Source organism: Gymnoscopelus microlampas, assembly GCF_963454915.1.
Source record: "Gymnoscopelus microlampas genome assembly, chromosome: 10".
Taxonomy (NCBI): domain Eukaryota; kingdom Metazoa; phylum Chordata; class Actinopteri; order Myctophiformes; family Myctophidae; genus Gymnoscopelus; species Gymnoscopelus microlampas.
Window position 1 is genome coordinate 46,126,455 of NC_139947.1, and position 26,482 is coordinate 46,152,936.

The 26,482-nt window shown below is 43.1% G+C and overlaps 1 protein-coding gene across 3 annotated transcripts in view; it reads left to right on the top strand.

The window, feature by feature from the left end:
• LOC311053845 (collagen alpha-1(XX) chain-like) overlaps positions 1 to 25,882 on the top strand; it is a 39,669-nt gene extending 13,787 nt beyond the window's left edge. For all 3 annotated transcript variants that reach the window (XM_084069577.1, XM_084069578.1, XM_084069579.1), the window contains 37 exons: positions 1,162 to 1,344; positions 3,899 to 4,066; positions 4,428 to 4,547; positions 4,878 to 5,042; positions 5,409 to 5,567; positions 6,632 to 6,807; positions 7,089 to 7,218; positions 7,516 to 7,661; positions 7,984 to 8,113; positions 8,808 to 8,947; positions 9,372 to 9,498; positions 10,036 to 10,175; positions 11,043 to 11,175; positions 12,046 to 12,191; positions 12,361 to 12,490; positions 12,807 to 12,923; positions 13,286 to 13,432; positions 13,750 to 13,803; positions 14,461 to 14,499; positions 15,086 to 15,224; positions 15,862 to 16,004; positions 16,707 to 16,816; positions 18,260 to 18,418; positions 18,642 to 18,719; positions 19,221 to 19,307; positions 19,549 to 19,602; positions 20,035 to 20,130; positions 20,559 to 20,612; positions 21,166 to 21,219; positions 21,364 to 21,417; positions 21,685 to 21,756; positions 21,841 to 21,876; positions 22,285 to 22,351; positions 22,564 to 22,752; positions 23,346 to 23,423; positions 23,823 to 23,984; positions 24,922 to 25,882. In XM_084069577.1, coding sequence (XP_083925703.1) covers positions 1,162 to 1,344; positions 3,899 to 4,066; positions 4,428 to 4,547; positions 4,878 to 5,042; positions 5,409 to 5,567; positions 6,632 to 6,807; positions 7,089 to 7,218; positions 7,516 to 7,661; positions 7,984 to 8,113; positions 8,808 to 8,947; positions 9,372 to 9,498; positions 10,036 to 10,175; positions 11,043 to 11,175; positions 12,046 to 12,191; positions 12,361 to 12,490; positions 12,807 to 12,923; positions 13,286 to 13,432; positions 13,750 to 13,803; positions 14,461 to 14,499; positions 15,086 to 15,224; positions 15,862 to 16,004; positions 16,707 to 16,816; positions 18,260 to 18,418; positions 18,642 to 18,719; positions 19,221 to 19,307; positions 19,549 to 19,602; positions 20,035 to 20,130; positions 20,559 to 20,612; positions 21,166 to 21,219; positions 21,364 to 21,417; positions 21,685 to 21,756; positions 21,841 to 21,876; positions 22,285 to 22,351; positions 22,564 to 22,752; positions 23,346 to 23,423; positions 23,823 to 23,984; positions 24,922 to 24,956 — 4,217 coding nt within the window. In that variant the 3' untranslated portion in view covers positions 24,957 to 25,882. The remainder of the gene's footprint in view (positions 1 to 1,161; positions 1,345 to 3,898; positions 4,067 to 4,427; positions 4,548 to 4,877; positions 5,043 to 5,408; positions 5,568 to 6,631; positions 6,808 to 7,088; positions 7,219 to 7,515; positions 7,662 to 7,983; positions 8,114 to 8,807; positions 8,948 to 9,371; positions 9,499 to 10,035; positions 10,176 to 11,042; positions 11,176 to 12,045; positions 12,192 to 12,360; positions 12,491 to 12,806; positions 12,924 to 13,285; positions 13,433 to 13,749; positions 13,804 to 14,460; positions 14,500 to 15,085; positions 15,225 to 15,861; positions 16,005 to 16,706; positions 16,817 to 18,259; positions 18,419 to 18,641; positions 18,720 to 19,220; positions 19,308 to 19,548; positions 19,603 to 20,034; positions 20,131 to 20,558; positions 20,613 to 21,165; positions 21,220 to 21,363; positions 21,418 to 21,684; positions 21,757 to 21,840; positions 21,877 to 22,284; positions 22,352 to 22,563; positions 22,753 to 23,345; positions 23,424 to 23,822; positions 23,985 to 24,921) is intronic.
• Positions 25,883 to 26,482: the final 600 nt, after the last annotated feature.

The window sequence follows — 26,482 nt, forward strand, 5'->3', positions numbered from 1 at the left end:
CTAATGTTTGCCACAGAATAGGGACGCTAGGGTTCATGTGGTTAAACCTGTGCCTTTGAGGTGGTGGTTGGTGGGCAAGTGATTTATGTCTTCGCCACCCAGATGCCCATGATCATTTAAGTCTACTATTGTGTGTGCTTATGAATGTTTCAGGTATAGGGACAATATTTAGCTTAGCTGTTCTGGGGAAAAAAACAACAACTGTAAACCGCAGTTGTTGTAAACTCCTTGAGGTTGCACTTGATTCATTCTGCAACTTAGACGAAGCTCAACTAGTGTGTTATTAAATATCAAAGCTGATTTATAGCTGTAAAATCTACAGTTGCAGTTTGATATATTTGTTTAAATAACAATTTGGGTTCAAATGAACTTAACTAGTCTTAATTACATCTGGCAGAAAAATAAGTTCTGAGGGTAATTACTTTAACTGTTTACACTCTTAATGTAATACCTCACATGGTGATTTCAGCTCCCCAAGAGAAATAACACATCTGACATGTTCTGCTTGTGGTAGGAAGGTACAGGTTAATGAGCCCCTTTTTCCTTTTTGTCATGAAGGAACCAGCATACCAGTGGTGGTATAATTGTATGTGTGTGTGTGTGTGTGTGTGTGTGTGTGTGTGTGTGTGTGTGTGTGTGTGTGTGTGTGTGTGTGTGTGTGTGTGTGTGTGTGTGTATTGCACCTAAACACAATTTAACAACTCAACTAGCTCCAACACATCCCCATGGTGGGTTAAAGATGGTATTTCTGTGTGTTATCTGTCATTATCACCTTGCATGTGAGTGACGGCACACGCACACGCACACGCACACGCACACGCACACGCACACGCACACGCACACGCACACGCACACGCACACACACACACACACACACACACACACACACACACACACACACACACACACACACACACACACACACACACACCGGTGGAGGGGCAATTACTTTTCTGCACTCACCCAGCAGATGGCTGCTCAGATGGCTCAGATCTATTACAGGTTAGGCATCTTGATCAGGGACACTTCAACACGTAAACTGGGCGAACCGGCTACCTTCCGATTCCCGGACAGCTAGAGCTATGGCTGGGTGGGTAAAGTATAACTAAAGTATAACACATATCCCTAAAGTATAACACACAGACCTGTCTCTGGTTGCAGAACCTGCAACGACAGAATCGAACGCCCGGCCCCCGGAAGCTGCCACGGAGAAGCCCCAAAAGGACAAGAGGAAGAGGAAGAAGGAGAAAGACAGGGGACGCAGCAAGGCGGATAGCAACCAGGACGAACAGCGGACGACCCAGGACAAACCCAGAAAGACACTCCCCACTCAGCCCGTCACAGGTAACCCTCTGCCCTGCCCTCTGCAGTGCACAAACCAGCTTGTGGGATTACAAACACACAATGAAATTTTCAGTGTTCATTTAACTCTGAGAGTGTATTAATGGAAGCCAGACTGCTAAGTCTCGTTACATCTAAATTCAACAAATGGGCTAAAACTGGGTGGAAACAATTAGGGGGGGGGGGGAAACTATTACAGAGCCAATGCAAAAAGGGCGGCCCTTCACATTGGGATGGTGACGTGTTTTGTTTTCATGGCAGTGGCCATAGGTTTTTTAGTGGATGTTCTCACTGCTTTTCTAGCAACTACATTGAATATAGATTTCACCAGATGTATTAATAGGTGGAGATCATCATCCGAGAGACAATCCCTGCTCGGTCAGGGGAGATATCGTGCTCATGAGATTCAAGCAGTACTAATTGTCAACCAGTAGTTGTCCTACCCGACACCAGGGTCAAAGTTTCTCAATGATAAAGTAGGGATATATGCACCTCGAACCATTGCAGATGTGCTAATTATATTGTATTAACATATTCTACCATGCACAAGTAACATTTTAATCATCAAAAGTAGAAAACTTGCTCCTCCGAGCACAGGTCTCCACCAGGTCAGGTAGGTTATTGTGGGCCAGCAATGTTCAAAATTCGCCAAATCAGGATGGAATATGAAAAATCGGACATATCCATCACATGACTATATAGAGATAATGTGTACCGATTTGCGTGATGTTTGGACAAAATCTATAGGAGTAATATAAAAAAAAAGTGTTTCTGAATCCGCCTCCTGGTGGCCCATGTGAAAAAATCAGGGGAGAGAGGTTCTGCTCTGGCATTCAGGGAGTGTGTGTGCACAGTTTCACGTCGATCGGGCCAACGGTGCCGGAGATTAGCTGTCCACGGATGGATGGACGGACACACACACGGACGGACGGACAGACAGGGTGCAAAGCAAAGTCTCAGCCCCGCCTTCGGCCGGGCGGAGACAATAAGTTCTGGGTTGCTCCTTTAATCCGTCCTTCAAGCAGGAAGATAGAATGTAAAGGAAAGCTAGTTTCCGGACGTCTGGTCATCAGTGTAATCTGCAGATCTATAAACCCTCAACGCACCGTGCATGTCGCATTGTGAGCCTGTAGATCTGGTAACTTTGGAAGTAGGAATTAAGCATAAGTGCTGGTTTGAGACGTGATGACAGTGTTTGGAGAAGGGAGGGACAGGTAAAGGAAAGGATAATCACAGAGCCCCTATACGCCTGCAGGGCACATGTGTTCTCTTTCTGTTGCTTGTAATCCTACAGTATGGTGTACACACACACACACACACACACACACACACACACACACACACACACACACACACACACACACACACACACACACACACACACACACACACACACACACACACACACACACACACACACACACACTCACACACCTACACGTATAATGTGTACACATAAAACCTTTACGTGTTACAGATACAGATGTACACGCCCTCTGTTTCTTGTTTTACAGCTGTATATAACATTATTGTTACATTTATGTTATACACGCTCATATACCATGCAGTGTTTTATTTTGTAATTGACTGCATATAGCTGTAGGACAGCAATATTATACAATGTCACCTGCTCCACTGATGATCTCACTCACATGTACACAGTGGTGGAAAAGTGCATTACTGTGATTAAGTACATTTTTTATCTGACTTTTAAATATTATACTTTTTATTCCACTACAGTTATTTAACAGCTTTAGTTACTTTGCAGATTTATATTATTAATATAAAACATACATTAACTGATATATTATGATGTATTCTTATAGGTTAAGCTAAGTAATAAATCAGCCCCACCTTTACCAGCTGTGACATTACAATGATAATTAATGTATTACTAATTTCAATCCAATAATATGCCATTGTGCATTGTACCGTAATAATGTAATTATATTTTGAACGCAAAACATTTTGAATGCAGGACCATTGCTTTCTACATTGTGGTATTGCTACTTTTACTTAAGTAAAGAGTGCTCCATCCACCACTGCCCACATCCATTTTCCACAAGTGACTTCCTACAGTAGTTATCATATATCTGTGTGTGTTTATGTTGCTATGGACACATGGTCCATAGCAACATAAAAAACAACATACAAATACAAAGACTAACAAAGACGGAAATAGTCCACATAAAATCATAAATTCATATACAGGCTGACACGCCAATGGTTCCATAGTTTAGAGACAAACCTGACTGAACGTAATACATGGTTAGTCAGAATACAAATTATGCTGTTGGCAGAATCAGACAGCCTACACACACATTTGTATATGAGGTTCCGCAGAACAGCGGAGCAGGTGGGTACATCGATACTGACAAACATTTGGCTTGCTCTGCTGCATCGTGGCACTTTAAGCAGCAGTCTCATGCCATCATTATAAGCCACATTGAGTTTCAGCATACTGCTCTTTCTGTAGCGCCGCCCCACAAGTGGGCAGTATACATAGGTGTGTTTGTGCATTGTTTGCTTGTTTATTTGTGGGTGAACGTGTTGACAGGCGGCTCCACGAGGAGGCCGTTTGAGTGCGACAGCGATGCAGCAGCTGACGTGGTGCTGCTGGTGGACGGCTCGTGGAGCATCGGGCGCACCAACTTCAGGCGGGTACGTGACTTCCTGGAGGGCCTAGTCACCCCCTTCCACATCGGACCCAGTCACATCCAGTTTGGTGAGTTGCAGCAGTAGATGTCATGTGCGAGTGTGGTGATGTTTTTGTCCTCATCCAGGAGATCCAGTGTTCATTTAACTATGAGTGTAACCCCAATTGGAACCAAGTGGTAACGTAAGGGTTCATTTGGGTCCATTTGTACTAATGGACCCAAAAGTTACAAATGGATAAATTAACACTGTGCTGGTGCTTCGGCGATTATAATTGGACTGTAAATATCCTGTCATTACAGTGGTTGCTCATGTGGCTGGTCATGTCAGAAAGCTGTCATTTACATCTCTCTCTCTGCATTTCACTTTTTCTGTTCTGTGTTATATTCGCCATAAAATGGTGTGTGCGTGTGTGTGTCTGTTGGTCCCAGCCCTGACTCAGTACAGTGGAGACCCCCGTACAGAATGGCAGCTCAACAACTTCACCACCAAAGACCAGCTACTAGAAGCAGTACGAAACTTCAGATACAAGGGGGGAAACACTTTCACGGGTAAATATACTGTAGTGTAAAGTACTGCTTTTTTCATGCGAACATTCTGCTGCTACTCTATCTGTGCGTGCACATTTCTGGACATTTGTGTGTGTTTACGAGTATGTTCACTTGCCCGTGTGTGTGTATGCATTTCTGTACATTACAATGTGATTGTTTGAGTTCCAAATACATGTGTACAAAATAAGCATGTATAATAGTGTATTGAACATACAACCGTGTAACAACATTGCTTGTGTGCGTGCGTGCGTGCGTGCGTGCGTGCGTGCGTGTTTGTGCGTGTGTGTGTGTGTGTGTGTGTGTGTGTGTGTGTGTGTGTGTGTCCTCCAGGCCAGGCGCTGATTCACGTCATGGAGGAGAACATGAGGGCGGAGTCAGGTGCCCGGTCTGACACGCCTCTCTTCCTGGTTCTTCTGACTGACGGGAAATCTCAGGATGACGCGGTCGCCGCCGCCAGCCGCCTGAAGAACGCCGGTGTGGAGATCATGGCTGTAGGTGAGACAGAGAGAAGGGAGGGTGGTGTGGGCCGTTGTGGTGCCACCGGGTTGGCCGGGCGCTCCAACAAACTCCATCTGTGAGGGGGTCCCCAGCAAAACGATGAACGGTTGAACCACTTTAACCCTATTTTATTCTTGAGCTTGTGGAGCGCCTAGTTTCTAAACATTTTGAAAAATTGTGAAACATTTTGAATAATTTGTAATGCATTGACAGCACAAACCTTCCTTATGGGAACCTGTGGCACAATTCTTTTCCAGTCTGCAAAAAAGGTTGAGAACCACTGATATATGGCTTAACTGGTTAATAACACAGTTAGTATGAACATGTCTTGAAATGGTGAATTATCCTCTGTTTGTTACTCAGGCGTAAAGAATGCTGATGAGGCCGAGTTGAGGCAAGTGGCGTCTGAGCCTCTGGAGCTGAACGTCTACAACGTTAACGACTTCCCTCTGCTCAGCAAGCTGGTGGCGCGGCTCGTCCACATTCTCTGTGGCAAGATAGAGGACCGCAACATCGCCAAACGTAAGAACAATTTTCATCTGGTAGAAAGGGGAGAAGTCAGTCCACTCCCATTATTATTATTTTTCTTACTGAGGTGAACATAAGAAAATCTGAACAGGAGAGATAGTGTAGGTGAGATACTGTGGGAAGAAGACGTGAAGATTTTGTGGAGGTTGAAGAGCAGATGTGTCACGGCATTTCTGGATCAGTTCAAGGGGTTTGAGTGAGCATGCAGTCAAGCCTGGAGATGACCGAGACTTGGACAAGGAACTGCACAGACTTCTTGGTGAGGAACGGTCTGATCCTCTGGATGTTGTAAAGTGTAAATCTTCAGGATTGAGTGATCGCTGAAATATATGCCTTGAAGGACAACTGACTGCCCAGGACCACTCCCAGGCTCTTGACAGTTGGAACCAGAGCTACCAGGGTGTTGTTGATGGAAATGGAAAGATTGTGCAGTCGGCAGGACTTTCCAGGGAAAGAAGATCAGTCTTGTCTCAGCCGATGTACAATGAATCACCCCATTCAATGGAAAGGAATTACATCCAAATGAGCTTGAGGTGGTGGGAAGACATCAACTGTGAGATGTCAGCTAGGCATGCAGAAATGAGCTCTTCAACCTGTGTGGCAGAGTCCGGGGGGTATTTACATCACATGTACATACCTGCTATCACATACGCTATCTGTATACATGTATATCTTTATTTATCTTTTTTTGTTTATTTAACTTGTTTCCATTCCAAGTTTCTTTCTCTTTTCTCTCATTCTACCCCTATCCTCTCTCTTCTCATGGAATACTACAAAATGTGTGCGCATGAAGAAAGAAAAACAATTTCACCCACTTCTTTACAACTGTAAACCTGTGATTTGACAATAAAAAAAAAAGACAATTCTGATAGTGAGAATAGATTGTGAGCAAGACATACAGTCAGCTCAACAATTACTCACACACTTCACTTAACACCATCACTTAAAAGTGCATTCTATGATTTCATCCCTCATCCCTCCATCATGTGCACAGTAGCGCAGCTAGTTTAACATGTCATTATAGAAGACATACTGATCCAGTGTCGCTATCCCTCCAGGAATGGAACCTAGGCCTACGGTAGATCCAGTCCTGTCTTACCCCAGTCCCACTGACCTGCGCTTCTCAGAGCTGGGCTCCAGGGAGGTCAGGCTGCACTGGACTGGCCCTGCTAGCCTGTCTGTTCAGCAGTACAGAGTGGTCTTCCACAGCTCTGAGGGACAGAGTCCACAGGAGGTCAGTCTGAGGGGCAAACAACCAACTCAACCAAAGAACTGATTAACTGTGCTAATGTCTTTGTTTCCCCACCGATCACTAGCTTTTTTCAGGGTTTTATTTGAATTAGCAAAGACAAATGATGTGGCATCATGTGCACTATTGTCTTTCTAACTCTGTGTGTGTGTGTGTGTGTGTGTGTGTGTGTGTGTGTGTGTGTGTGTGTGTGTGTGTGTGTGTGTGTGTGTGTGTGTGTGTGTGTGTGTGTGTGTGTGCGTGTGCGTGTGCGTGTGTTTCTCCAGGTGGTAGTGGCTGGGTCAACCTCCAGTGTGCTGCTAACAGGTCTGTCCTCTCAGACTCTGTACCATGTGTCCATCTTTCCTGTGTATGAAGACAACGTTGGCCAGCCACTCCGAGGAACTGTCACCACACGTAAGAGACACAATGACATTGTCCCTCTGTACAGAGGGATGATGTAACCAGCCATTATTTGCCCTGGGTGAGGGCACTGATTAAAGGACCGAGAGAGTGATAGGCTGCATAACAGTTATCTGTTATCAACAGTACGGCAATAGCTGACAATCTTGCCATCATTATTCTAAATATTGTTCTTTGTTGTCTGTTTACTAAGCCCAGTTTCACTCTACTTCTCTCGTCTCGTTCTTCCCTTCCTTTCCTTTCACCACTTCATACCTTCCACTCTCTTTTGTTCTTTCCTTGTCCCATTAGTGTCACTGGCCACACCCGACGATCTGGAGGTGACACCCTCCTCTCCCAGCAGCCTGCGGGTGAGTTGGGGCGCGGCAGCCGGAGCCACTCAGTACATGATCCTCTACTCAGCTCTCAGCCATGGGGAGCCTGATGACGCCAAGGAGGTGAGGAGTTTACAGTGTGGCTATATGGCTCTGTGCATTGGTTGTGTGTGTACTACAGAATTAGATTTACAATCTTTCAACAGTCTTCCACTGCCTTGTTGCACCTCTTATTCCATGTAATCTTTCCCACTCCCCATTTCTTATGCTACGCGATGGCGTGAGTTTTAAACTCATAAATCTGCAGTCAAGGTCTACAAGATCTGCAAATATCATGTTTTAAAATGAACTTGGGTCTCAAAGCATGAGACAAACATTTATCCTGGAATCTCAGCCTCTGGGATTCCCCCTGTTCCCATCCATATCCACTTTTTTGCGGCTGTAGGTGAAGTTCGGTGCTGATCAGACAGTGGTGGAGCTGGGAGGACTGGTACCGGCCACGGACTACTCTGTCACTCTGTATGCCCTGTATGACGAGGACCCCAGCGACCCGGTCACCGCCATCGCCACTACGTGTAGGGTGACCTCTGCTGCATCATTAGTGATTAACCCAGTAAAACCAGGAACGCATCTGTGTAACCACTTAAACCATTATTCAATACTTTGGCTATTCAAAAATAGCAATTTCTGACAAATCGTGAACATTTGTGCAATTTGTAACTCAAATCTTCTGGGGGTCCCTGGAACAAAACATTTTCAGATGAGGAGGGTCGGCGGACAAATACATATAATTTTGGAGGTCCTTGATATTTGAGAGAGTTTGAGAACCATTGATGTAGCAACATAGGTTTTTCAGAAAACTGATAGGATTTAGAAGACGTTTTGCAGAATCGGAACCTCAGGCCTTAATGGGTTAACTCTGAGTGACAACAGCACTATACAAGAGACGTGTGAAGATGAAACTGACCTCTCTATGTTACTTTTGCTCTTTCCTTGTGTTATTGTCACATTGCCCTCTTTGCAACACTTTCCCCTCCCTTGCCCTATTGCTCCCTTATCACACTCCTGTAAGACATGTAGTCTGCCTGCCCCTCCCTTTCCTCACCTTCCACCCTTCCTCCATAATTTTTCTTACCTTTTGCTGCCCTGCTTCCTCTTGGCTCTGTCCTGCCCTCCTTTTTTCATCCCTTGGTCCTCTGTGGACCCCTACCGTCGCTCCATCCTTTTCATGAGCGGAACACTCATCTGTCACCCTCTCCTCCCCCGCAGTCCCCCTACCTCCCCCGCTGAGCGTACAGTTCCCCATGGTCGCCCACAGCATGCTGAGGGTCAGCTGGGTGCCGGGGGCCGTCGACGTCCCTGGACACCGAATCATCTGCAGCACCAACCACGGCAGTGACGTCAAGCAGGTGACCTCACAACTAACCATTATATTCATCATCCATTCATCTGGCTATTATTCTTTAGATTATTCAATTAATCTGTGATTAATCACTAGACAATAACATTTTGAGATTCATCGTCAGACGTCAAACCAATTAAATGTCTTGCTTCTTGTATATAAATTAAACATTTAAATAAAATTTGGGAATTTGATAAATTGCATTTTGATCGTTTAACCCCTACTCACTACTACACTTCTGTTGCAAAAAGAACCGTGAACCAAAACTACATTTTTACACTAGAGGTCAAATAAACGTCTATAGTCTGCCATCGACTTGATTATTTTTGAAGTTCACAGATTTGTAAAATGAAACAACTTACTGATCATTTATGTTTTGGTCTCACTCAACGTGTTGTTATGCTGTTGTATTCATTGGACTCCTCTTACAGGTGGAGGTGACAGGAGTGAACTCAGTGCTGGTCCAGAACCTGTCCTCTCTGTCCAGATACCTGGTGTCTGTCCAGTCCCTTTACCCACAAGGCCTGTCTGCACCCCTCACCAGTAACGTCACCACATGTAAGACACATAAGCACACAGTGGGACTGTGGAGGCTGATGATGTGGGAGACACATAGTAGGCCTACTTTATATTGCAGATCAGGAACCACACAGTAAAATGTATTTAACTTCAAATGTGTTCTATAAATAAAGTTGGATTGGAACTTTGAGAGTGCACAAATGTAACCAAATGGACATGCTGTGTTCACACTGGCAGCTCCAAAGCTACAGACTACCCTTCATTTTCAATGGAATAATCGACTGTTTCCTTGCAGCGTTCATATACCTGCGTCTTCTGCAGGCTGCCATTTTTCCTTATAGGTTTAGGTTTAGGTTTATTTGTTGTTTTTATGGTTCATATAAAAAACAAATTGTGTTTCACACATCCGCAGCAAGATTATCAGTGCACACAAAATAAATAATAATAACATAACACATAACGAAGACATAGCACCGGTTCTCACAAACTCCAAACTCAACATTGAATAAAAGATTTTATTTATTTTTGTTCTACCGCCATATAAAATGATATGAGGTTGTCTTCCTTTTCTGGCAGTGAGGGTTCCGTCTCCCTCTGACTTCAGGGTGACTAACTTCTCTGGCAGTGACATCACGGTGCGCTGGGAGGCTGCCGCTGATGATGTTGTCTCCTACCTCATCAAATGGATCTCTCTCAGCGGAGGAGATCTTAGACAGGTAGGGATGGATAGATGGGCGGATGGATGAACGGATGAACGGATGGATGGATGGATGGATGGATGGATGGTCACGGTCACGGTCACGGTCAAGGTCAAGGTAAACTTGATTGTCCACAATGGAAATTTGGCTTGGGTTTCCACCCCTGCTGCACAACCAAAAACATACAAAAAACATATAGTGATGGATGGGCAGACAAGTAAAATAGCCGATCTACAAGCTTATGGGCTACTTTTGCACGAGCCTCTTGTACAACGAAGTGGGGCATTCATTTATGAAATAATTGAAATATGGAGATGCAAGGTTTCGGCCCGACAGCAACAATATGATATGTGTCATGGACATTCCACAGCATGCTTCAAATGTTTGTAATGAACACTGGTGAGATCAATCAATTCACAACTATTCTTGGCCTGGCCCGGGTTTATGATGCAAGCATGGGAGAGCTTGGGATTGATGAGACACGTGAGAGTGTCTCAGTGCCTCTCAGTTACAACAGAGAGATGATTAGTTACAATAGTTTTTAGACATTCTCTCACACATAAGGCTTATTGTTATAATGGCCTTGCTGCAGTGGAATGCTCTGCCACTAGACACACATAAGAGAAGAGAGAACTAACTCAACAAAAGACTGCAAATGCAACATATTGAGAACAGCAAAAATAATTTAGTTTCAATTTTCCCATCACAGTGGAGGAGTGAGTGAATGGTTGGTTGGATGAATTAATAGATGGATGGATAATGGAAAGGTACTGTAGGTACGTGGATGCATAGATGAATGCACAGATAGAACATTAAACATGCATGTTATTGTAGAAATGTATGCGTGCAGTACAGCAGATCCAGACTCCTCTCTCTGTGTTCCAGCTGAGGATGGGTGGTGACAGTGAAGGGGCTCTGTTGGAGGGGGTGGAGGACGATAAAGAGTATCAGATCTCTCTGTCTGCCCTGTACGCTGACGGAGCACAGAGTGAAGCTGTGGCTACACGCTACAGCACCCGTGAGTGACGCTCACTCACACACACACACACACACACACACACACACACACACACACACACACACACAACACCTGGTGTATTTTCTGCATGTCATAGGCAAAGAAAATGTGTTGTGAGCTTGTAGATCGGCTATTTTACTGTATATATTTTTGAAATAGGGCTTAAATGGTTAAACTGTTCCTCACTTTGCTGGGGACCCCCTGGAACCCCATCAAGGACCCCTATGTTCCCTGGACCCCACTTTGAGAACCACTGATGTAGACAATAATATCGTTCCTCTGTTCTGTGTCTGTGGGGGTTTTGTGAAATGTTTTCATTAACAACGCATGATCTTGTATGTAACACTGTTATGTTTCACACGCTAACGTCAAAATCATATTCATGCTCAAATTGGGGGATGGAGGGGCTCCGGTGCAACAATTAACACCTGTGATTAATTAAATAATTATCAAATAACACAGTCTCAATGACAACACTTCAGTTTTTGGCAGCAGCGACACGTGCTAACAAGTACATGTGCATGTTCTCACAGTAACGCACAAACACACTCTCACGCACAGACACATGCACTCTCTCTCTCTCTCTCTCTCTCTCTCTTGCTCTCTCAATCTCATTATCTCTTGTGAAAGTACTTCTATAAATACACACATCACCTGTTATTACCTCCTTAGAACTCGGTGATTTTCCTTTGCCCTCACACCATATCAATCACTATTTGTGTTACTGCCAGACAGTGATGATATAAGATATGTCTCTCACGAAGATTAAACAGAAATAGCAGATCCAGAACAACATACATACATACAGTATATCCCCCTAACTGAGAGTCTCTGCGCTCTCTCTCTCTCTCTGTGTTTTTAACCCTACAGTGTCTGGCGGGGGGCCGTCCAGCGTGTCCATCTCAGACGAGACAGCGGTCAGCCTGCTGGTCAGCTGGGTTCCCCCAAACGCTCATGTCCTGCAGTACCGCGTGTCCCACACCGCACTGACTGGAGCCGACACCCAGGAGAGCACGGTGAGGGGACCAGTGGTGGACAGTAATGAAGTACATTTACTTGAGTACTGTACTTAAGTACTTTCTTTGTCTCTGTACTTTACTTGAGTTTGAGCATTTGTATTTTTGGATACTGATGAATGCCTTACGTAAAGTTCTGACACGGACAGGGTGTGATTGTTTTCTTCAGGTGTTGGTCGCAGGCAGTGAAAGACGAGTGGAGCTCCAGTCGTTGCTGCCAGACACTCGCTACAGTGTTCTGGTAACCGCTGAGTACCGCAACAGAGAGGGAGGCAGCAGTTCTGCTCAGGGCAAAACCAGTGAGTCCAACGCAGTCATGGCAGTTAATCAATACTGGCATCTCAACCTTTGATTTGATTCAAGTCTGTCCTCAAAGCTGTCCTCATAACTATGTTTGTTCATCACTGTGTCTCTGTCTGTGTGTCCGCGTGTCTCTGTCCTCATAACTATGTTTGTTCATCACTGTGTCTCTGTCTGTGTGTCCCGTGTGTCTCTGTCCTCATAACTATGTTTGTTCATCACTGTGTCTCTGTCTGTGTGTCCGTGTGTCTCTGTCCTCATAACTATGTTTGTTCATCACTGTGTCTCTGTCTGTGTGTCCGCGTGTCTCTCCAGCCAGTCTGCGTGTGAGCAGTGTGAGTGTGGTGAGGTCCGACCACTCCAGTATCTGTGTGTCCTGGAGACCAGTGTCAGCCGTCAATGGATACCGCCTTGTCATCCAGTCTGTCAAAGGTAGAGTCTTTCATAAACCACTCAAGCCCTATATACTTAATCGTACAATGAATAGCGACAATAGATCTACAAGCTCAAGAGCTTGTGAGCTTGTGCCAGTACATTCGGGGAGCTAAATGCACTGAACATGCCTCTGCAAATTCATTTCACTGATGAGACTTCAGCTGGCTAATTACCAATGCTTGTTTTCTTCTCTCTGTGTGTGTGTGTGTGTGTGTGTGTGTGTGTGTGTGTGTGTGTGTGTGTGTGTGTGTGTGTGTGTGTGTGTGTGTGTGTGTGTGTGTGTGTGTGTGTGTGTGTGTGTGTGTGTGTGTGTGACGTGACGTGCACATGACTCCACTCGTGTGTGTCTGTGAACCCAGACAAGCAGCAGAAGGAGGAAATGGTGGATGAGTCGAGCAGCAGTCACTGTTTCACCCATCTGGAAGCAGAAACCGTGTACCGCATCAGTGTGCACTCCCGTCTTGGCTCAGCAGAGGGCGCCGCCGTATCCATTTTGCATCCTACAGGTCAGACAGGGGGTCACTGTAAATGCCATCACAAATATGAATCCACATTTAGATGGTATATAAGTAGTCTCTTGTCGTTTCATGAAGGTTAAACATTTCTTGCCTTATGTATCTATGGAAGCTACATTTTGTGACAAATTTTGAAATACATTCATAAGTTTGTAGAAAAAGTGCAAAGTGGAATGAAAATTAGGATTTCTTGCCCACGTGAGCCTGTATATTGAAAGATTATCAACATTTCAAGAGTTTGTATGTGTAGACTGTGGTTTACATTTACTGTCTATGGTTGTGACTGCTTTGATTTGTGCTGTTCACAGCTACGGCTGTGAGAATTCCGATCCACCCCAGAATGCACCCGATCCACAACGAAGGTGACTCAGTCATATTGTGTTTGTATGTTTGCGGTACAGAAATGAGTGACCTGCAAAGGGACACCATCAGTTAATCCTAATCATTATAAAGTGTGACATTCACAAACTTATGGAGGTATGATTTCAGTCTAAAACCACTGGTTCTTGTTGTGGTTGAACCAGACTGCTGCTACTTTTCATTCCAGATGTTTAAACATAGACCTATTTCAACCTGGGACAACAGGTGAATGGAATTAGCTTTTAAATTGAAAACCAGTAATCACTTGTTTCTTGGTTCCAAAGACCTAACAATTGGTTTCTTTGTTTCTGTTGGATCCAGACATGACAAGAAAAGCACAGTTTGTTCTAATCTCTAATGGCTCTGGCTATCCTGGATCCCCTAAACCTAAAACCTGATTTTTACTTTAAATTGACTTCCAACAGTGTCTCACACCAAAAATAGCCTAGCTATTATAGCCTAGCTAATAGCAATTGTTGATGCTTGTAAACCATTGTACAAGTTATCACACACTTATAGTATGTAAAGCGACATATTTAGAAAAGTGCTATATACATTTCAGGTATTATTATTTCAGGTGTTAAGTTGTACAAGGATTGTAAATTGGCTTTTCTTGTTTTTTCTTCTCACTGATGCAACACTGTTCTCTTGTGTTCCAGTCTGTCCTGAGGTCACCATCAGAAACAGCATTGTCAAAGGTGAGGCAAAAATCCACTTTCTAAATATTTTTAGATTTCATACATGGAAATTTTCAAGAAAAAAAAAGAAATTAATAATATATAAAATAATTGCAAAAGAATTACAGCTGCTGTTTTTTTGTTGGAGCGTTGTGGGCACCTCAAGAAAGTTGTTCAACATTTGGAGAAGAGTGCAACTCATCATTGTCACTTTTTTTTGACCGGCCTATCAAAATTGAGGAAGAGGTGGGAGTAAAACGATCAACAAACTGCTGTGCAACAAACTGCTGTGCACCAACACACTGCTACACCCTTCTCCTGTCTGTATGTGTTACTATTAACACAGATGGCGGGACCATCAAACCTAATAATTGTGCTCTGATTGCTTTGCTCTGATTGCTTTTTGATATCCAAAGTAGTCCACTTGATATCCAAAGCACTCCACCTTTTTTATACCTGTAAACATGCGATGTGACAATAAAGGTGAAGTTGCCTCTGCCATGGAAAAAGTGTAATTAAAAAATACTTCTCGTGGATGCAGCTTTTTAGGAGGTCATTGGGATTGGGCCCATGTCTTACTGTGTGTACTGTACATGTGTTGTCCCAGGGTTCGACATGATGGAGGCGTTTGGTCTGACTCAGAGGGCTCACTCCTCAGTGGAGGGTGTTGCTGCAGAACCATTTGTCTTCAACACCTTACCTACCTACACTCTTTACAGAGATGTCCAACTCACACAGAGCACTAGGTGAGGCACACACACACACACACACACACACACACACACACACACACACACACACACACACACACACACACACACACACACACACACACACACACACACACACACACACACACACACACACACACACACACACACACACACACACACACACACACACACACACACACACACACGCGCACACACACACACACGTACGTAGGGGTCCATTTGGTTACATTTGTACAGTGTACACTCCCAGAGTTAGAAATGGATCATTTAACACTGAGGATTTCACTGTATATCTTTAACTCCTGTCTTTCAATGTTCCTATATCCAGTGATTTCAGTGTAAGCGCCCAGCCATTCTATATATACCCTGCAGCAGTTTAAATTTCCTCCTGGCCAAGCCAGATGCACTGAGGAGGATTCAAACCCCTAGTCTCTGCGGTGGTGGGCAGATACTTTACCCCAGTCTGCGGCACCTGAGTGCTCTCATCCCATACTTAAATCCCCCATCACTGTTCTCCTCATATTTTCATCACACCCTTTCATCTCAAGCTCCCTCAAATCCATCTCTCTCTCCCCCAGAGAGCTATTATTTCTAATTGAAGGGTGTAATGATGATCAGGTAATCTGTCCGTCCGTCCACCCTCCTCCAGGTTCATCCACCCAGCAGGCTTCTCTCCAGAGCACACCATCAGCATTGCTTTCCGCATGCTGCAGGAGACGCCCAGGGAGCCGTTCGCCCTCTGGCAGCTCACTGACAACGACTTCCAGCCCAAGATGGGTGTTGTGCTGGACCGTGAGTCAAACCATGTTCTTATACATCTTTTTTTCCCCACTTTTTAAAATATATTTTTGGCCTTTTCTGCCTTTATTGATAGTATACAGTGAAGAAGGACAGGAAACAGGGAGAGAGAGACAGGGAGTGACACTCAGCAAAGGTCGTCTGGATTGGGATACAAACCCGAGACGCGCTAGGCCAGCGGGCTCCCACCATGCTCTTATATCTTATATACTATAAATGCTGTACATCTAACATCTGAACACCCTTTTCGTTTCAAATCTTTTTTATTGTGAAGCACAGGGTAGGATTATACATTTCTGTTCATACACATGGATTGCTTCCTTTTTTTTCAGACATATACACAAAATAAACAGGTAAAATGAAAAGAATACACTCAAACTTAAGCAAAAAAACAAAGGGACCCCCCCACGCCTCCCTTCCCCCTCCCCAGAAGTACATCTGAATACCCTTTATACTGTACAATGTGAAGCCCCATTAGCATTTCACACACAGTGATGAATGTACTGGACTGGACATCATGCAGTGATGTACAGTACAGTATGTCAACGCAGGAAATACAAGTACAAAAAAGAAAGTTGTGCAACTTTCTGTACAAATGAAATAATATAAAACAGACAAAAGTAGGGAGTGAATGGTGGAAGGCTAGGAACCCTAGTTTATATTCTGATTAATTTCCTGTCTTTGTGCTCCCCTCAGCCACGACCAAACATCTGGTATACTTCAGTCTGGACTACAGAGGAGAGGTTCAGGAGCTGACCTTCGACCAGACGGAAGTTCACAAGCTGTTCTATGGCAGCTTCCACAAGGTGACAGAGTATACAAACTATAGAACAAGGGGAGGAGGCCATGGAACCAATGTGTTTTCAAATCAGATGGGCCAGAGCTTTGCAGGGGGTGTGTGGAGAGACATGAGGTGGAAGGGACAGTCAGTCGTAAAAAAGAACATGAGGTTATTAGTTAAACGTTTGCCACATTTATTCTATATTAGTTTGCCTAAATCCAACATACAAATTGTGAAACGAGGGGCACTTCTTATTTTCAGTTTCTATTATTACTGCTTTACGACTGCACGCTCTGGTGCTCATTCATCTGTAACGCTGTATAACGATTGTGACACATTGTCTGTTCATGAGGAAGAGACCTTGGTGGACCTGACGCTCTTTTTACTGTCTCTCTCTCTCTCTCTTTCTCTCTGTTGCAATTTGGCTAATGTGATAGGCTTTTTAAGCATAGAGGAAGCTGAAACAGGCATTGTTATCTGCATTTGAGGATGAACAAATTATATTTTTAGGCTGATGTTGACTTTTTAGATTGATGCTGAACTGTACCTTACTGCATTTGAGTAGTTACATTTATAACACTTGGTCATGTAGCATTTTCTTGGCATGTTAACCATTTAAATAGAAATACACATAAACACATTTAGGTCTATTGTTACTATGTCACTGGAAAGGGGGAGGGGGGAGTGGACTACATAGAATGTATCTTTATAAGCAGGAAGCAGCGCATGGGAAAGAAGGATCAGATAAGTGGAGGGAGGCGAGGAGGTGAGGTTGTTCTGTGGCCAATGACAGAAAGGTCACTCGGAGGAGAGAAAAAAGTCTCTTAAATTAAACATTTTACCCAGGGACTGAGTGTTCTCATGTACTGTGCACTCAGGCACATGTATGAATATGTATGAAAAAAGCTAATACAGCAGTGGTGTTCGCTTCCCTTATGGGGACTGTAACTCAGAGAGTGTACAAATGAACGCCTTTTGTACAAAGTGCATCTGTAGATGCATCCACAGGTCACAGGTAATGAGAAAAAAAAAAACACTTTTCATCAGCGAGTACCAGCAAGTGTGAGTAGAATCATGATAGAGTGGAGTTGCATCAGGCACTGCTGGAGGTGATGAAGACGAGGGCGCATGCACATCCAGTCCTTTATATTAGAACTTTGAAGGTGAGCAGCGGCACAAAGCAGGAAAGCACTGATTAAAAGAGATGAGAAAATGATTTATAAAGTAGAGGTGTAACAGAAAAGGGATGAGATGAGATAGGAACCAGTGCTAAATAAAGGCATTGCATCATATACGCTGCTTTTCAAATCAACATAAATACATACACACATATTAGAAAATATAATTACCAAAGTAGTACCAAATACACTTTTATCACCATTATCATATCAAATCGCATTTGAAATCTATGGCAATGCAAGGGTTTTGTCTACGCACTGATGAATCCATTCCATTCTCTGATTGGCAGATTCACCTGTCCGTCAGTCAGGTGAGCGTGTCCCTGTCTGTGGACTGTCAGCGTGTAGCCGAGAGGCCCGCCCGCCCGCCAGGCGCTGTACCCACTGACGGCTTTGAGATGCTGGGAAAGCTGGTGAAAACAAGAGGCCCCAACAGTGGATCTGCTCCGGTACATTACATTCTATTCTAATCTATTCTTTTCATTAACTATTCTACACAGTACAAATCCTCAGTGTTATGTTATTGTACACAGTAAAAATCCTCAGTGTTATGTTATTCTATTTCTCAGTTATAGATTGATGCACACATTTCTCTCCTTCACACTGTTGCCATCTTCTTGTCCCCCACCCTGTGTGAATGACCTTTGTCCCTGTCCTCTCTCTCACATCCAGTTCCAGCTGCAGTCGTTTGAGATTGTCTGTAACATCACCTGGTCTTTAGAGGACACCTGCTGTGACCTGCCTGGTCTGGTCAGTCCCTTCAGCTGTCCTTATTCGTCTATCCTATGTACCTTTCTTTTCATATTTAGGCTACAAATGAATGTGTAAAGGTGACCAGATTTCATTCTAGCGTAGTTGAACCTACCTAGTGTATGATCGTGCAATGGTGGGAGTTTATATTAAATGATAATGCTGATAATAATGCTTCATTTATAAATCGTTGTACGACAAAGTACAAATCAAGCGTATAGCTATAAGAGGAAGCTGTAACACCTACTGTATTGGACAGGGGAGCCCTGTTGACCTTGTGTCTATAACCTATATTTAATGATTAACCCTATTTTATAGTTTGTTGCATAGCGGTGTCGCGCAAGAGTAGCCAATCTAAAGCTCACATTAGCACACGTTAGCATTTGATCCTATAACAGAGTTTGTAGATCTGCTATAGTCACTATTTAATTCTTTGACATTTTTTGAAAATCTTATCGCCTACAAAATGACATGTCCTGTTGTGACTGTTGCCTGCCACAGAGGGATGAAGAGGGCTGTCCTGCTCCAGCTTACGCCTGCACCTGTTCCTCCAGCGTCCCTGGTGCCCCTGGTCCCCTTGGACCTGTTGTAAGTCCCCCAGACATTTCATGTTGTCTAAAGCACCGCCATCAAGCATGGTGGTAAAATTATCACATGTTATATTTGCTGCTATGTAATTTGTTTTACTTGGAATATTGTTTTTGTACAAGCACATAAAACTAGAATCAGACTACACCCCCTATGAACTCTTACATTACTATACCTTTTGTTTCCCTGTTGATCTTTTCTTCCATATTCTTATCCGCTTGTTTGTTTGTTTGTTTTCCAGGGCAGACCAGGTCCCCGTGGTGAGAAGGGCGAGAAGGGAGAGCAAGGCCATAAGGTCAGACGTCATCAATTTGTTTTTTCAACCTTGAACTTTTTCTAACCAAACAGTTGGCTTAAAAAGCTGCAATCCGTAACTTCTACGTCCTACCCAGGATCCCTACAAGGTCCCTAAATGCCAAAAGGTCTACTGTTGAGCTTGTTTGGGCAGAGGATATATTGCGCTTTTGAGCTTCATACAGTACCACTTGTCAACCAGTAGTTGTCCTACCCGACCACAGTATCTAAAGGTCTAAATGGAAGAGCAGGGAGACTAACTTCAACCGCATAGTTGTGTTAGTTCATATTGTATTAACATACTCTACCATTAATATTGGACAAAACTCAAAAGAACATTTTATTCACAAAAAAGTTATGTAATTATTATTTAGAACTACAGCCTGGAAACCTGTGTTAATGCATGAGAGTGGATTGTGTCTTTGTGTGGCAGGGAGAGGTAGGTCCGTCAGGAACGACTGGGGGTGACGGCGGCCTGGGGCCCTTGGGGAACAGAGGACCTCGGGGGATGACTGTCCAGGGCAAAGTGGTGAGTAACTCTTTCCCTCATAACACAAGATTAACCACTAATACTAATACATACTTACTTATACAGCGAATAGTGACACGATGTGAGCTTGTAAGCCAGCTATTTTAGCTATCTTTAAATATTTTTTTGTCTATGATGACATTCCCAAAACAGGGAATGCCAGGAAATTGGATCAAATAAGTGGCTACTGCTCTGCGTTACTAGTATACCACAGCTTTGGCTCACCAATTCCTCTGGGGTGCAGCAGCAGCTAAAGCATTCAAAAGGACATGTACAGTGATGGCGTATGGACCCAAGTGCATCTCTTGCACAGACATAATCACACATAATGTTACTTTGCAACGCGCTCGCATTTGAAAAGTCAATACATGTGAATGACTTGTTTGTTTTCTGTGGCTTGTGCAGTACATGTTCTCTGCTGTTTCTAGGGACCCCCTGGTGCAACAGGAGAGAAAGGAGAGCTTGGAAAACCAGGTGTCCAGGTGGGTTAATAAGAGTCAAATGAATACAATAAAATGTTTTTGTTCATTAATTTTGTTTTTCTTGACCACACATGTTAAGAATGTAATTCAAAGATTGCATGTTATTTAGCTAGGTTCGTTTTTTACCTGGTATCCTAGCTTATTGAGGCTCTGCACGGTTTCTTTGCATTTGCATTGCATGTATGTGATTATTTACCTTGCTTAGTCGCTCTGGATAAGATAAGAGCGTCTGCTAAATGCCTAAATTCTAAATTGTACTTTGTTTCCGCAAGGAGTATGCTTCAGCCTCAAGCCCGATTCATACTTCATTATGGCATCACGTGATGAAAATAGCCAACCTACAAGCTCACAACACGTCACAGATGCAATGCGTTATGAGCTTGTAGGTCTGCTATTTCCGACACGTGACGCTGTTGTGCAACAGAGCATAAATTAAGCTTTAACACTCTTTCTATCTCTTCCCATGCGATCCCTACCTACTGTATCCCTCCCTCTCTCTGTTGATCCTCTGTCTCTCTATCATCCTCTCTTATTTCTTTCTCTCTCTCTCTAGGGTATACCTGGTCCTCCAGGTCCAAAAGGGGAAGAGGGGATTCCCGGTCCCAAGGTACTGTAAGATGGCTGGTCCCAGTCAGTGGTTTGCGACACAATAATACCTGTTATTCTTTATCCTGTTTATTCTCAGTGGCTGTGATCCCAGCAGTCTCCTTCATCTCCTTCTGTTCTTATATCTCTGGGACACATTTTGCAGGGCATTAGGGGTGCAGAAGGTAACATCGGCCCATCCGGTACCACTGGACTCAGGGTAGGATATTCATTATAATTCATTACAAGAAAGTTGGAGAATATGTTTTTATGATGTTAAGATTTTGATCTAAAAAACGTTTAGTCATTGAAAGGTTATGATACCCACTCAGTACACACAGTAAAATCAAATGGACCCTCACATTTGTGCACTCTTTTAGTTGAATGAACACTGAGGATTCGATTGGGTATTGAAGCACATGTGAGTTTTTTTTTCCTAATGTTTAATTTGTTCTCCATCCATCCATCCATCATTATGTGTGTAAAGGGTTTCCAGGGAATGCCAGGACATCCAGGGCCTTCAGGGGAGAGGGGTTATCTGGGACCCGTTGGACCTACGGTAGGAACCAAAGCACAGACAGTGTCATTTGTCATATTTATCGCCACAGTTTTCACAGATTTCTTTCCTATTTCTTATACACAGGGTCTGTCAGGTAATAAGGGAGAAAGAGGGGAGAAGGTGAGTTTTTTGTGATTCAAACATTTAAACCATCACTTTCAGCCCAGAAAAGTTTTCTTGAAACATCGAGACAGACAGCATTGAGAGATTAACAAAAAATCAGCTATAAATTGTTTTTTTTGTTAATACTTTTATTACAGTATTAACCACTTAAGTAAGCCCTATTTTATATTCCAGCTATTCAGAAATAGCCTATCTACAAGCTCACTACGCATTGCATTGCAGCGCATTGTGAGCTTGTTGATCTGCTATTTTTTCTAAACTTTAGACAGCTTTTTTATTTAAAAAAATCTGAAAATGTTTCAACATTTTCGCCTATAATGACATACCCAAAATTGGGACACCAGGTTGAAATTGGTAAAAAAAAACAAAAAAAAAACATAGTGACTCTCCACTGATGTGTTACAGGGAGAACCCCAGTCTATGGCCGTGATCTTCCAGATGGTGACACAGGCCTGTGAGCAACTAGTGCATAGTAAGTACTCTCTCTCTCTCTCTCTCTCTCGCTCTCTCTCTCTCTCTCTCTCTCTCTCTCTCTCTCTCTCCCTCTTTCTCTCTCTCTGTCTCTCTCCCTCTCTCTCTCTCTTTCTGACTCAAAAGCAACACACATCCTGAGTGTTAATTTAACTCTAAATAAACACTGATGATATTACTGCACATAAACACAAGCATTTTCTTGTGTTTCAGATGAGGTTTTAAAGCTGGACTTGTTCCTTAACGAGATAAGCCGTAAGCCAGTTCCTATTGAGGAGCCAGTGGGGCCGCCAGGAGAACCAGGCATACCAGGGGGCAAGGGCGCACCTGGCCTCAGGGGCAACCAAGGGCGTGTTGGTGCAAGGGGGAGAACTGGGAGGGCTGGATACCCAGGAGAACAGGGCAAGGCTTTATTCTATAGACTGTGATTCCTTCAACTGAACAGACTTGACGTGATTAAGATAATCAATAGAAAACATGGTTTCACATATTTAATGTACTTGTAATGTTTAATCATAATATTTGATCATCTGACCATTTCCAGGATTAAATATATAAAATGAATTGTGTTTTTCAACAATTAAGAGCTTGCAGAGGTCTGCATTTGAGCCTGGGTCCCCCGTGCTGAGCTAATACGGAAAGCCAATTTGGGTAGAGGATAAAATCGTTTTGAGCTTCATGCAATACCACTTGTCAGCCAATAGTGGTCCTACCCGATTACAGGATCTAATTTGCTCGATAGAAGAGCAGGTAGACCAACTACCTCTACTGCAGTTTTGTTAGTTATATTGTATTAACGTACTCTACCATACAGATTGGTCAAAATAACATTTTATTCAATAAAAAAGTAATGGATTGCAGCTTTAATTCATGCCCGAGCACTCCATACTATTTGTGTAAGGCTTGGGATGTACAGTATGTGATAAACCATAACATGCTGTTAATTATCGGAGATGTAGTTCTTAATTTTGGGGGATGTGTCTCCTTGTCTCCAGGAAGGAGAGGTACGCTAGGGGATAAAGGTGCTCCGGGGACCAATGTCCAGGGACCCCAGGGAATCAAGGGATTTGCAGGTACAGTACTTTTGTCTCTTGGGTGTTTTAGTGCAGTACAGTGTAATGTTAGCCAGCTGCTATGGTATATCAACTTACTGTTGGTGAGGGACTTCATTTGTTCCATGTTGCCTGTCATTCTGGACCCATGGCAATTTGCTAATTGGATACTGGATACTGGACTTCCTGTCAGGCTCTCGCCAGGTTGTGAGAGTGAACATCATCACATAAGAACCACTGACCCTTAACACGGGAGCCCCTTAGGGCTGCGTGGTGAGCCCTCTCCTCTACTCGCTACGCTAGTGGTACACACATGACTGCGTGGCTACGCACAGCTCCATCGAAGTTTGTCAACAAAACTACGGTGATGGGCCTGATCGTCAATGACAATGAGACAGCCATGGGTGTGTGTGTGCGTAGGTACTTCAGGGGAGTCCAAGCTGGGAGATCCAGGTCCCAAGGGTGAAGACGGGAGGCCAGGACCCGAGGGGGTCCCTGGACCTGCAGGCCAGCCAGGAGAGATTGGACCACCCGGCGTGTGCGATAGCAGTGCTGGCTGCCAGACAGTTGCCCAGCAAACAGGTACTAGGAACTGAACTTCACATTGTATTTAATACATTTTTAGTTGAATATTTTCTCTTAGTAATACAAATTACATTTATACCTCTGAAAGGTAAAAAATAAGTTAATAAATAGTTTTTTTTTAAATCCAAGTGGTAAAAATACGGTTAGCAGCTAGACCATGAATTCTCAACCAGGGGTCTGTGAACCCCTAGGGTTACTTGCCAGTACTGCAGGCGGTTCACAACAATTTTGACTCAGTCTCACATTGTTATAACAATTTTGTAGAAAATAAAAAATATACATATTTTTCATCATAATTTCCTCACAATTTAATTGTGAGGAAATTATGATTTTATTTTTTTAAATATATTTTCTACAAAATTGTTATAACAATCTGAGACTGAGTCTAAAGTGAGACTGAACGTTGTAAATTGTTCACTACATGTGTAGCCTGCCCTTTTAAGCTGCAATTAAAACATGTATTCCTGTTGAGCAAATCATAGGGGGTACTTCAATTGAACCTTTGAGATAGAAGGAGTTGAGAAAAGGTTGAAAACTCCTGAGCTAGACAATATATAATAAACTGAGACAGTCTACTACGGCATTTGCATTATAAAGAAGTATCTTCTCGATCAGCTCACTTCAAAGTTTACATTTTGAGGGATGTAAAATAACTTACTTAATCAACTTTAAATCTATAGTTAACAAGGGATAGAAATACCACATGTTATATTATTATCACTACTAATTACCTCTGCAAAATGCCAAATAGCTGCTGCTGTAATCAACCGTGCAGCAGAGGAATGCTTGGTTGTGTCAACTGTCAAATGTATTATAAATTCACAGATTTACTGATTTTCACATTTTTGATAGAACACTGTGTGGCACTTGTCTGTGTCCGTATTGTGGTCACAAGGGTGATATTTTATCATTGTTCTTTATCCTTTCCTCCTAGACCCAGATGACCCCTATTATGGATACCAGCCTTGAGCACACGTTGAAAAGTAAAGTTGTGATGGTAAGGTGACAATAGTATGGTGCTGATCCTGTCTGAAGTGGCCACTGGAGATGGCAGATGAACTTGGGACTTTAGCTCAAAAAGCATGACTGAAGAAGACTGGTGTGTTGAACTCACTATCGAGGAGCCTCACAAGCTCAGCTAGACAGTAAAATCCTCAGTGTTCATTTAACATTTGTACACAGTGAGTTACAAATGGATAAATAAACACATTTTACTGTGTATGAAAAAACAGAAACGGCACAAGAAGAAGACTCCTTGGTGTGGTGTGCTCGTATTTGCATTAGAACAAATCTCAAGCAACAAATGTTTCTCTTTACCGAAAGTAGTACATCTTTTAACATAGAATCATATTTTCATAGACTGACAATGTTTTATTAAAGGTACATAAGCCATCTTCGCACTGAAAATGTTTGTATTCGTTACTGACTTATGTTTTTGTATTTATGCACTGTAGTAGTAGGCTATAGCTACCTTCAAAGTAAAATTCCTTCTTTTTTTTGCTCTTCTAACCTTAACTGCCTCAAGAACAATGAAAATATAATGTCCATGGTGGAAAACATCTTTGTTCCATGATATATGATACTGTGAGAATGGCTGTTTTATATGTGTATGATAATTTGTATATTGTTTATTATAGTGACATGTTACTATGCAGTTATTCCTGCATGATATTTTGTATTATTCTCATTGGTTATACTTGTTTACATTTATGCTCTCCTCTGGTGTGTGTGTGTGTGTGTGTGTGTGTGTGTGTGTGTGTGTGTGTGTGTGTGTGTGCGCGCGCGCGCGCGTGCGTGCGTGCATCCGTGCCTATGCCTGTGTATGTATTTGAGAAAAAAGGGAGACCTCGTTCTGTGTTTTTGATTTTGTCAATAAAATCAATCACGTTAATAAGCTTACTGTGATGATCTGTATCTCTTTAATAAATGTTCATTGATTTGGATCATTTAATGTTGGCCTACCATACATCAGTGGTTCTCAACCTGTGGGTCCCCACATGATTTTGAGGGGGTCCCTAGATGACAGTGAAGTAAAACGTTAAGGACATTTTGAACACACACACAAAGAAAAGAAGACCATTACTGCATCAAAAGTAATCAACAAACTATAAAACTGGTCAAACATTGGCCAAATTGTCATATTATAAGAAATTATTTATACAATTATTATCTGTGGAACCGAGTAAAATAAATGTAATGCCTCAACCCCTACAATTCCAAGTGCTTGTCAGGGTGGGGGGGGGGGGTCCCCAGTTCAATTAATATTATTTTGGGGGGTCCCCCGTTCAATTATGATTATTTTGAGGGGTCGCGGCCTGAAAAGGTTGAGAACCACTGCATCACCGGTCCGGATCCTTGTTAAATCCATGTTTCTAGCAGTGTGTGTTTCGGAGAACACTCGTTTCCGCTTACATTTCCAACCCTGGCGGTGAAGAAAAGTAAGTCACAATAATACACAGGATATTTCCGTTTTTGCCACTTATCCATTTAAGTTT